Source organism: Coturnix japonica, chromosome Z, assembly GCF_054131305.1.
Source record: "Coturnix japonica strain WE chromosome Z, WE-NBRP24, whole genome shotgun sequence".
NCBI lineage: Eukaryota > Metazoa > Chordata > Aves > Galliformes > Phasianidae > Coturnix > Coturnix japonica.
Genome location: NC_140702.1, coordinates 1,558,677 through 1,569,583, shown reverse-complemented (window position 1 = coordinate 1,569,583; position 10,907 = coordinate 1,558,677). Strand labels below are relative to the sequence as shown.

The 10,907-nt window shown below is 50.6% G+C and overlaps 1 protein-coding gene across 3 annotated transcripts; it reads left to right on the top strand.

Moving 5' to 3' along the window:
• Positions 1–451: 451 nt before the first annotated feature.
• Positions 452–10,578, top strand: LOC146753362 (rho GTPase-activating protein 32-like). Of its 3 annotated transcripts, none has more exons than XM_085530454.1 (18): positions 452–606; positions 2,717–2,812; positions 3,624–3,702; positions 4,148–4,254; positions 5,292–5,364; positions 5,491–5,562; positions 5,909–6,031; positions 6,144–6,221; positions 6,406–6,487; positions 6,758–6,901; positions 6,975–7,077; positions 7,238–7,370; positions 7,867–7,949; positions 8,057–8,164; positions 8,430–8,569; positions 9,048–9,240; positions 9,602–9,747; positions 10,069–10,578. In XM_085530454.1, exons 6-18 carry the CDS (start codon positions 5,509–5,511, stop codon positions 10,488–10,490), a joined length of 1,809 nt encoding a protein of 602 aa, XP_085386580.1. In that variant the 5' UTR covers positions 452–606; positions 2,717–2,812; positions 3,624–3,702; positions 4,148–4,254; positions 5,292–5,364; positions 5,491–5,508; the 3' UTR covers positions 10,491–10,578. The 3 variants fall into 3 exon arrangements, with proteins under 3 accessions (XP_085386580.1, XP_085386579.1, XP_085386581.1); XM_085530453.1 differs by having other exon boundaries at positions 3,592–3,702; XM_085530455.1 differs by lacking the exons at positions 452–606; positions 2,717–2,812; positions 3,624–3,702; positions 4,148–4,254 and adding an exon at positions 4,712–4,920.
• The last annotated feature ends 329 nt before the right edge of the window (positions 10,579–10,907 follow it).

The following is a 10,907-nucleotide window of genomic DNA, read 5'->3' as shown; positions in this document are numbered from 1 at the left end:
GAGAAGGTAACGCCGGGAACCAAGGACACAGCTTTTGTGTCACTCAGCCACCTGTGGCAGAGGACAGGATATCTGTAGGTATGGGAAATCATCCCATCACTTAGTGCCTTACAAGGAGCTGAGAAGCTTTTCTTGCTCAAGTCCTGCTTCCAAGCTTAACCACCTACAATGAAGTAGTTGTCAGTTTTCTGGTGTCCTTCAATTCCGTGTCCGCATTTTCCCAAAAGCAAAAGAATTTGGAGGTAACCAGCTGCAGTGAAGTGAGCGATTTCAGTGCCTATTTCTGATGGTGGCAATGAGTTCAGAGGTCACACTTAACTGACGGTGCCTGTTTCCATTCTGACAAAGGCTGTAGTTGCAGCTGACTTCCCGAGGCTGCCATACGTGGTGGTGACGCAGCCTTGGGCTTGTGCGTTTGCATGACTCCCACCTTTCCTTTCTGTGTCTTGCAGGTCAGCTGGTGCTGGAAGCGGCCGGTATCTGAGTAGGAATGAAGGTGAGTGCAGGAGCAGCTGCTGAGGGGAGGAAGGAAGTCCATGCTAATGAGCTCTGAAGCATCTGTGGGTCCGGTACCAGAGGAGGCAGCAGTGATGAGAAGGGCACGTGGTGAGTGCGTGGACAGGGTGGCACAAACGCGTGCGTTTGCTGAGGAGTTGGGTTGCACACAGGTGCAGACAAACGAATATTTGTGGAAGGTGTAGGCACATACGTGTTTCCAGGGATGGTTTGCACACGTCTATGAATGCAAAGGAGGGCATACAATGCAGTGCGTGGACGTGGGTGTGCAATGCAGGGAGGGTGGCGCGTGGGTGTGCGTGTGCACATGGATAGGGGAAGGCTGGGGTTACAGGTTGACCTGTGCTGAGGTAAGTGGGGGCTCACAGTGTTGCTCAGTGGTAGATTTGTTCACAGTGAGTGCTAACAGGAAACTCGCACACCCTTTTTGTTTCAGCTGTGCCAGTGCTGTGATCCCTTGCTACAAGGATAGGGTTTTGGACGGATGGTGTGCATGCTGAGCTCCCATCTCTTGCAGGAATCAAGTGTAGAGCAAAAGGGATGTTTGGGCCAGGTGACTGTAAGAAGGCTGGCTGCTTTGGATGGTGGCAGCTGATGGAAACAGGTGCTCTGGGGACCGTTCAGCTTTTAACAGAAGTCAGGGGTCCTGCAGCAAGAACGACTAGGTTCTCGAATTGCTTCAAACTTGCACTCTGATTACGTCTGTCCTGCCGTGCCATCTCTGCTTCTCTGTGATGAAAGCATTTTCATGACCACGTGTTGGGCCTGTTTGCTTGTAGAAGGAGGAATGTTAGGTGCAGTTTTCACCAAGAACTTCTGCTAGGATTTCTGTGTATTTTGAATCATGAATGTTAGCACAGTGAGGTGAAGGAGGGCCCTGGAAGCAAGTTTGGTGCTATTGAAGCAGTGTGCGATGAGCAGGTGGGAGGTAACACGTGCTGGCAGATGTGGAAACTACTTTGGGATTGAGGTGTGGAGGAAAGGAAAGGCGATGAAGGAGCTGATGGCAAGGAGTTTCCTGGGGAGGCTCGGTGCTTGCTTGGGGATGGATCTGATCAACTTCTTGTGTGCTGGTGTCCTGCTGGGCTTTGGAGAGCAGTCTTCATTCCAGGGTCTGTCTGGTTAACTCATGCTAACGGCATGAGTTTCAATAGGGCCAAGAGTCGGGTCCTGCATTTTGGTCACAACAACCCCAGGCAACCCTGCAGGCTTGGTGAGGTGTGGCTGGAAAGCTCCCAGATGGAAAGGGACCTTGGTGTGCTGATGGACAGTCGGCTGAATATGAGCCAGCAGTGTGCCCAGGTGGCCAAGAGGGCCAATGGCATCTTGTCTTGTATCAGGAATGGTGTGGTGAGCAGGACTAGGGAAGTCATCCTGCCCCTGTACTCGGCATTGATGAGGCCTCACCTCGAGTACTGTGTTCAGTTTTGGGGACCTGAGGAAAGGAAAGACATGGAGTTACTGGAGCAGGTCCAGAGAAGGACAACAAGGCTCATGAAAAACTTGGAGAATCAGCCCTATGAGGAGAGGCTGAGGAAGCTGGGGCTGTTTAGTCTGGGGAAGAGGCTGAGGGGAGACCTTATCGCCCTCTTCCAGTACGTGAAAGGTTCTTACAGTGAGAGTGGGGCAGGTCTCTTCTCACTAGTGACAAGTGAGAGGCCAAGGGGAAATGGCCTCAAGTTGCAGCAGGGCAAGTTTAGGTTGGATATTAGGAAGCACTTCTTTACAAAAAGGGTAGTTAGGTACTGGAATAGGCTCCCCAGGGAGGTGGTTGAATCGCCATCCCTGGTTGTGTTTAAGAGCCGTTTGGATGTGGTACTCAGGGATATGATTTAGTGTAGGGTATTTACAGTTAGGTCACTGGTTAGGCTGCGGTTGGACTTGATGATCTTCAAGGTATTTTCCAACCTGGGCAATTCTATGATTCTATGGTAGGACCGGGGCTTGGACCAGGCCAGGGTGAATCCAGTGACAGGAGTCCAATGGATTTGAGACCTGACTTGAAGCCTGTGGGCATCACCCAGGACTTGAGATGAGAGGATGAGGCGTAGGAACAAGAACCTCTTTGGTCCGTATTAGCTCCTGCCGTTCCTTTTTTTTTGGTTAGGGATCAATGTTGGTTTGTCTGTGTAAAGAACAGATACATTTTGCAGCCTGGGAATGAATTCATCCTCACCTGCTGATTGATGCTCTTCTCTAGATGGAGCTGCAGTGGAAATGGACACTTGTGGTCCGATGTCCGATCCCCTCCCTCATGCTCCGATCATCCGAATTAGCAAGACCTGGCTGACGGTTGGTGAGTTGGCTTTTGTTGGCTTGGAGAAACGTCTTCCAGTTGCACCTCACATTATATCTGTTGTATTGAGCTCTCGATCTCCAGCCCAAACTGGATCTATGTATGAACACAGAAGGAGTAGTTTAGATCTATGTTTACCTTGACTGGAAATGCAGTGCCAAGAGCTGCACACTGCTGTCACAGCTCTGAGATTATGGAAAAGGTATCTGGTGGGTGAGCGCTTTGCTGGGTGAGCATCCCCCTGCTGAAGAGCAGGCAGCTGTTGTGTTTGTAGACAGAATCATCCGTGGGGATTGGAGGCGTTTCCAGCCTTCCAGCTCTTGGCTGTTGCTGAGAGAGTAGAGCTTCCTGCCCAGAGAGAACGAGCAGCAGAAGGGATCCCATGAGAGCAGCCTTAGAAGCCTTTCAGACAAAGCAGGTGGATCAGGCTGTGGCCTGTGCCTGTGGTTTGCAGTGAAGCCAGCAGGCTTTGCCCCAAGCAGAATGAGCTGTGGGTGCAGCATCCAGCAGTGCAAGTGGCCGACAGCTGGAGACAGCATCACCTTGAGCAGCACTCTTGAGGGAAATGCTGAGTGTGAAGGAAGGCCACGAAGAAGAGAGTAGCTTGTGGCTGTGTTCCCGGGGTAAGGTTTTCCTTCCTGAGCTGTTACCTCTCAGGTGCTGTGTGAGTCTTCTGCAGTGTGCCTACAGCTGTGCGATGTGCTCTGCAGGAAGCGCTGATGTTGCACATGCAGCCCTGTCTTTCATGTCTCATGTCCAGTTCCACATTTTGTTTGAAGCACCATCTTAGAGGCAGCCTTGATTTCTGCAGCCCCGAGCTTTGTGCCACGAGAGCTCTCCTGCTTCTCGCTGTGATGTGAGACCAAATGGAAGGCCCTGCAGAAGTCTGGGTAGGTGATGTCAGTTGCTGTTGATTTCCCAACCCATGCTGGGAAAAGCAGGGAATGGGACTGGGGGACATCCCGGTGGTGGGATCCTGCCTCATCAGAACTGAATGGCTGTTCTGATCCATGTATTTTAACCTGAGTGAATCTGACAGTAATGAGAAAGGGGAGGGACCTGTGGGAAGAAAATGTATGTGCCGCAGTTTGTGGTGCAAGGTGTTCTAGGAGCTGCTGGTAACAGTGCCCAGAAAGCTTGCTTTTTTGATGGGGAGATAATTAACTAGGTTATTTTAATGAATCTATTTTCTTTCTCTTCATCATTCATACTACCTCTCAAAAAACTGTCTGTGGATTCTCAAGTAGTATTTCTTGCTAAAGAGAATTCATGTGCATCCTTCCTATTCGTCTGCTCAAATTATCTTGCAATCATCTCTGTCTGTGTTTCTTTTAGACCCTGTGATGGAGCAGAGAGGAACACAGACTTGGGTGGATCTTCATTCAGGAGCAGGGACACGTCATGCTCATCTGAGGTGTCTGGCTGACAGCAAGAGCAGAGAGGTAAGTTTCATAGGGTCGCGTGCCCATTTTATTTTATTTTTAATTCATGATGCATAGAAGCGTTCCCCAGACAAAGTGAGCATTTCTCAACTGGACTTTCTAGAAATGAGCTAGGCAGTGAAAATGGGTTTGAAGCATTCCTAAGAGCCCCGCAAGAGAATGCTGAGAGTTAATCTGGCACCCTCCTTTGGAAACGTCCGGTGTCTGTCAGCTCTTCAGCTGTGCCCTAACACCTCCCATTGCGCTGCCACACCAGGATAGAATTCCAAGCCCACACTGAGTCCTGGAATGTTGTGGTGCCGTGTTGGAATCAGATGTGACCACGTGGTCTTGGCTCCCCGCCTTGTGGGGGGTCATGGTGGACCAGGCTGTTGGCCGTTGGTGATGTCATAAGCGGCTGGAATGAGGGGAGGAGCGGTGCGTTCTGTGTTCCTTTGTGGGTGAGCTAGTGGTTGGAGTGGTTGGTTGTCTTCTTGGTCTTGTGCCTTTAGTGCCGTTAGTTAGTTAGTTCTGTTTGTTAGTTAGTTCTGTTTGTTAGTTAGTGACTTTAGTTAGTTAGTGCCATTAGTTAGTTAGTGTTGTTAGTTAGTTAGTGTTGTTAGTTAGTTAGTTAGTTAGTTCCTTTAGTGTTTTTTTCTTCACACCATCGTGTGCAGCAGCTTGTAGGTAAGTTGAGCTGGCGTGGGATGGATGGGTGGGCAGTGAGGTGTTGAGAACTGCTGGCTGTCGGAGCTCACAGCACCATATTGCTTACTCTGGACCATCAGACGTAATTTTCCCCGGTACACACGTTCCAAAGGGGGTATCAGTAAAGTTGGCACCTGTCCCGTGCTTCTTCCATTGTCTTTGCTCAGTAGTGGAAGCATTGTAAAGTTGCTGGGTGGACAGGCATCACGTAGCCTGAGACTCAGCATGTCTTGCAGCAAGTGGATGGGACAGTTGTGCTGTGTGTGTTATTCCATGACTGTCTTAGCCCTGCTCACTGACCTGCTCTTTCTCTCTCCTCTCCTCGCCCTCCGCCCACTGCCTCGGTGCAGCTTTTGCTCTCATATCATCTGAGCAAAGCGACAAGGAACTGCTGCAGAGAGCTTGAGGTGATCTCACTGCCAGGTACGTGCCATGTTTTTTCCCCTGCATGGTTTTGCCGCATGGTATGTGAATGTAGTTCTGAAGAATTCTGTCCATACTGTGCTGTGTGAATAGAGAAAACAGAAGTGTGTTTCTGCTCTGTTCCAGCTGTTCACACTTGCTGTGATGGGTGCTGCGTGCAGTGGGATCAGCCGTGAGCCTCAGTTGGTGGCGACGGAGGTACAGTATGAAGCTCTGGCTGGTCTTTGTTCCCTGTGTTGAGCCATTAGAAGGAGCTGCAGATGTACTCTCCTGCAGGAAAGATTGGGCCAAAAAAGGCCTGGCCAACTGTCTGCGCCAGTGCCATTGCTGATTAGTCTGGGTAGAGAGAGATGCATCTTTGCATGGCCTGGCAATGCACGCCAGGAAGAAAAATAACTGTGATGAGACGTGCAGCTCCTTCTGAAGTGCACCTGATAAGGACGGAGCACATTTGCTGCAGCTTTCTCTGCAGATGTGCTCCTCACCTTGAAATTCTCCTGGTTTGTCCTCAGCCCCTGACCATGGCCTGTTCTCTGTTTTGCAGGCTGATAACATGCGGAAGCCGCAGCTGGAGCGTGTGGTGTCATCTTTGAACGTTCCAGCGATTGCGGCGGCCCATGTTATTAAGACCTACGTCGCCCAGGGGCCGGGTGAGCTCTCCCTTGAGGTAAGCAGTTACAGGCGTTCCTTGTTGTCATGCATAGAAGAAGGCAGTCGTTTGAGATCTGTTTTCCTACCAGATTTGCTGAATGTGGGATTGACGTTTCAATCTCTTGCAGGTTGGAGATCTGGTGTGCATTATTGACATGCCACCAAAGGAGCTGAGCCCCTTTTGGAGAGGCAAGCGTGGCTTTGAGGTAGGCACACGTTTTTGAGCAGAGAGCACAACTTGAGTAGAGTCAGGAATCTCAGGTTGGAGCTGCTCTGCCTGCACAGGATGGCTTCTGGATGAAAACGGTTGCCCTGTGTTGGTGTCAGAGGACCTTCCCTTTGGCTCTGTGTTTGGTCTAATGCCCACCTGTCTTTTTGTTCTTATTACAGGTTGGGCTTTTCCCTGGTGAGTGCATTGAACTCATCAGTGGAAAAGTTCCCGATTCCCTCCTCAACTCATTGCCAGAGCCAGGTACGTATGTTACATTTGATAATTCGGGTTAGTAAAATGGGATCAAAATGTGAGTTTCAGGGGATTTGTTAATACCCAAGTTCAGCAAGCTTAGCAAGAGGACTGCATTAAGCTCCTTGGGCACCTCCAGGGATAGGGAAAATCTGTTCTTGCGTGTCCTTGTTGGGAATTCTCTTCCCATTGTTACATGCTTTGTCAAATGCATTATGTTTGGCCTTGTCCAACCGAGCCAAGCCTGAAATGAACTGGTTTCTTTGTTTTGTTGTGCAGTGCCAAGGAGACGGGGCAAGCTCATCCCCTTCCTTCGTTCCCTGGTGAAGGCCCGCCCCAGGAGAGCGACGGAGCCGGAGCCAGAGAAGGAAGGGGTGTTTGGTTGTGACCTGGGGGAGCACCTTCTCCGCACTGGCCGTGATGGTAAGGAACAGCCCATTCCTGAGATCTTCCTTCGTTGGGCAAGTTGAGCTAACCGCTGGCTCTTGTTCTGTAGTCCCCCAGGTCCTGCAGAGCTGTGCTCAATTCATTGAGCATCATGGCGTGGTGCGGGGGATATACCGCCTGTCTGGAGTCAAGTCCAAGATCCAGCGACTACGGTAAGAGTGCTGCGACTGACACAGCTGTCAGTAGGGGCACGTGCCATGCTGCGGGTGTTCAGAGGATCCCCTTCCTTTTCTTGACTCTATTTTGTGTGGCTGTGGACTTGTTTTCGTCTTTCTCAAAGCCCTCTGCCCAATTCTGTGTCCTTCTCTGCAGCCATGAATTCGATACGGAGCAGGTTCCCGAGCTCAGCGTCCAGGACATTCTCAGCGTGAGCTCCCTGTGCAAGATGTATTTCAGGGAGCTCCCAAACCCGCTGCTGACCGAGGAGCTGTATGACAAGTTCCTGGTAAGCACTGGGGAATGTCTTGGAAATGACACATACCTGTTCCCTGGGCGTCCTGGCTAGTGGTTGCAGCAGTGCCCCAGCTCTGAGGTCTTCTTCCTGTTAGCCCCATGAGACATGTCTTTGTCATATCCTGCCTCTCACTGATGGCACTTGTGGTGGTGCCAGGAGGTGCTTATTTAAGCTATTCACAATGCTTGTGAGAATTCCCTTTCCTATGCTGTTCCCCAGCTATTGCTAGAATGGGGTTATTAGCATTTTGGAGAAAAAATCCCTGCTGCGAGTAGCTGCACTATGTAATCAGGCAGTAAAGCCCCCCAGATCTTGCAATGCTTGGCCTTGGTAGCACAGGCTGCGTGCTGCTGTGTTCCCCTGATACCTCTTGGAAGGCATCGAGTCTGCCTCAGTGCTGACCACTAGCGCACTGTCCCATGGTTCACAAACCTGTGGCAGCTATCTATGCTGATTGGTGTCTGAATCCCTTCCTGCCTTTTTCCAGGACGCTGCCGGTGCTGCAGAAGAGGAGGAGCGGGTGCAGAGAATGAAGGACGCCATCCAGCAGCTGCCCGCTCCTCACTACAGGTCAGTGCTGCACTAGGTCTGCTGAGCTGGATGAAGTTATGTTTGTTTTGTGCACTGCAGCACAGCTTGCTTTTTGGTGGTGAACATCTGCCTCTCTTGTTTTCCAGGACCCTGGCGTACCTAATGAGACACCTGGCGTCTCTTGCAGGGAAGTGCTCCGACACCAGCATGGACGCTAACAACTTAGCTATTGTGTGGGCTCCAAACCTCTTAAGGTAAACTTCTTTTTCTGTTTCAACACGATGCTTAGTTCTGCTCTCCTCCTACCCCAGGGACACAATTTCTAGATGACAGTTTCTACTCACTTGTTTAGCTGGGACTGCTGTGTCCCTGATCATCCAGGAGAATTTCGTCAGTGGCATCGCTGTTTGCCCACTGCGGAAGTCTCCAGAGCCCAGTTTGACAGTTTTTGGCTACAGAAATTCAGACTTGGAGAAATGATCTTGGGGAAATAACTTGTAAGATCTGCCTTTTCTTCAGATCCCAGCAGAGCCCATCTGCCTGCTCCAATAGTGAAGCTGCCTGCATGGAGCTGCAGACACAGACAGATGTTGTGGAATTCATAATCAGTCACACAGATGTCATCTTCTGCTCCGAAACCACATCAGCCGTGGGAGAGGGTGAGCGTCTTCCTCCATTAGCTTGATCTGACACTTTGATCCAATCCAGGGCTTCTCCAAAACCTTTGAAAATGGTTTTGCTGTCGAGGAGACAGCAGGCTTCTGGGCTTAGATTAGCATATGGTGCCCTGTTGCTGGGTCCTTAGTGTGTCCAAACCCAAACCTTACATGGAGAAAACTGTCACTGCTGTTAAGATATTTTGCAAGCAGCTGAAGCTTGATTGAATTGTGGCAGCAAAGCTTTCTGAGATCCCTGCCCCCTAGTTTTTCTAGGCTTTTTGTTTGCCTGTTTCAGTATAGTGAGCTGCTCTTAATTATGACTGTGTCCTTTGCCACGAGCATACCTCTGAGCACACTGTTAGTTTGAGCTCCTCTTCTTTGAGTGGTTCGGATATGGAAGTCTTAGAGAAATGCAGAACTGGGATGGCTGTGCTGCTGCTTTCTGATCCTCCGTCTTACCTGTGTTTTTCCCTTGCAGGGCACAGTTCTCTGGCCGGGCCCAAGTCTGTGTCTCCTGCTACAAAGCTGCTCACGCTGCAGGAGGCACAGGCTCAGAGAAGCGGCCAGAGCAGCTCTCCCACTGCTACGTGGAGCAGCGAGATCGAAGTGGAGGAAGGCCCCGCAGCTGTACCTGGGGCCTTCCACACTGTCATTGATTTTCCATCTAAGAGGTAAAGAGGACTTCCCTTTCCAGACCGTATCTTCATTGGTTGGGTGGGTTTTATTGGTTTAATATTTGTCCATTATATATATATGAGCCTGCCAGCTCCTGTCCTGTCCAGCTGTGTAGCCTTTACTCACATGCTCTGTATCTTGATTGACATGGTTGAGAAGAATGTAGCCAGCAGGACTTGAGGGCTGAGCTGTAGGAATGGAAGCATCCTCTGCTGTTTGAAACAGAGTGTGTTTCTAAGCTGTGTTTCAGCAGAAAGCAGGCAGTGCTGGCAATGGGCAACTATTGGCAAGGGCTCAGTGCAGCTCTTCCCTCACCCTGCACCGCGACTGACAGCATGCTCTGTTTTCTCTCTCCAGACCAAGTTCTCCCAGTAAGAGGGCAGAGTCACCAGCTTGCAGTTGGTGTTCGTGCTTCTGCCTGCACAGACCATTCCATATGGCCGAACACCAACTGCAGAGCAGTGCCAGTGCGCCCTCTGAAGCAGAAGTCGTGGTCTTGGCAGGTAAGGGTGCAAATCCAGCTTTCAAAACACTGCTTGTCAGCAACACTGGTAGAATTCTTGCTTTCAGTGGGCTTGTACCTCCTTGTGGAGTTCAGGCCCGTGCCTGACATCTTCAGTTGACCCCTGTCTTTCCCAAATGAGTCTCTTGTCAACACAAGAGCTGGACCTGCACGAGGATCACTTTCAAGACAGTGACACTGTTGCTAGAAGCATATTTGCTTCTGCCCACCACCACTAAAAAATGCCGAATGTCAAGAACCTGTTTCATGATTCATCTTCTGAACATTCAACACTAACCACTGTGCATCTACTCGTTCCTAGGAGACTATAGCCCTTGTGGAACTGAAGGACGCAGCTCATATGATGATGCCGCATCCTGTGCTTCCATCAATATAGAGCTCATGGGAAGCACAGGATGCGGCACTTCAAGTGACAGCCTATCATATGACAGCAGTGACGAAGAAAGAAATGTCATCATCGTTGAAGCTCTCATTCACCCCATCCCTGATGAACCTGCTGACCTGAGCCTGCCAGACACCTCAGGCACCAGCCTGGACTGTGACCCAGAGCCTTTCCAGGAAAGCCCAGCGAAAGCACAGCCCGAGTGGCCCGACAGCAGCACAACCATGCAGGCTCAGGTCAGCTTTACAGAGGAGAAGCCAAACATCTTGGAGGGGCAGGTAGAATCAGGCCAAGAGGCCCAGGCTTCGGGCAACAGCACGACTTCTGAGCCACTCTCGTGAGACAACAGTGGATGAGTCCCGTCGTTCCGCCAAGCTTCACACCCCCTCCTTTCTCCTACTGAATAAAGGCACGCTCGTGCTCAATCGTGCCATGACTGCATTCTGAGTTTTCATTTGCAGAGTTTGGGATGAGTGTAAGAAACATCAAGGCAGCTCAGCTTGCAACGCTCTGGCTGTGGGGTGCATGCAGGGACACTGTAACCATACAGGGAAAGGCTTCCACTGCTTCCTCAAGCTGTAGTCCAGCCCTGCTACTGCTCTGTGGCACAAAGCCCTGAGGGATGTTCCATATTGTTAACCTAAGTGAAGCCAGCTTCACACACTGTGTTTTGTTGTTGCTGGGTGAGAGGGGGATGCACGTTGGTGAGAAGATGAGCATTGCTGGATCTGCCACGAGTGTCCCTTCTGCCTCTAAGA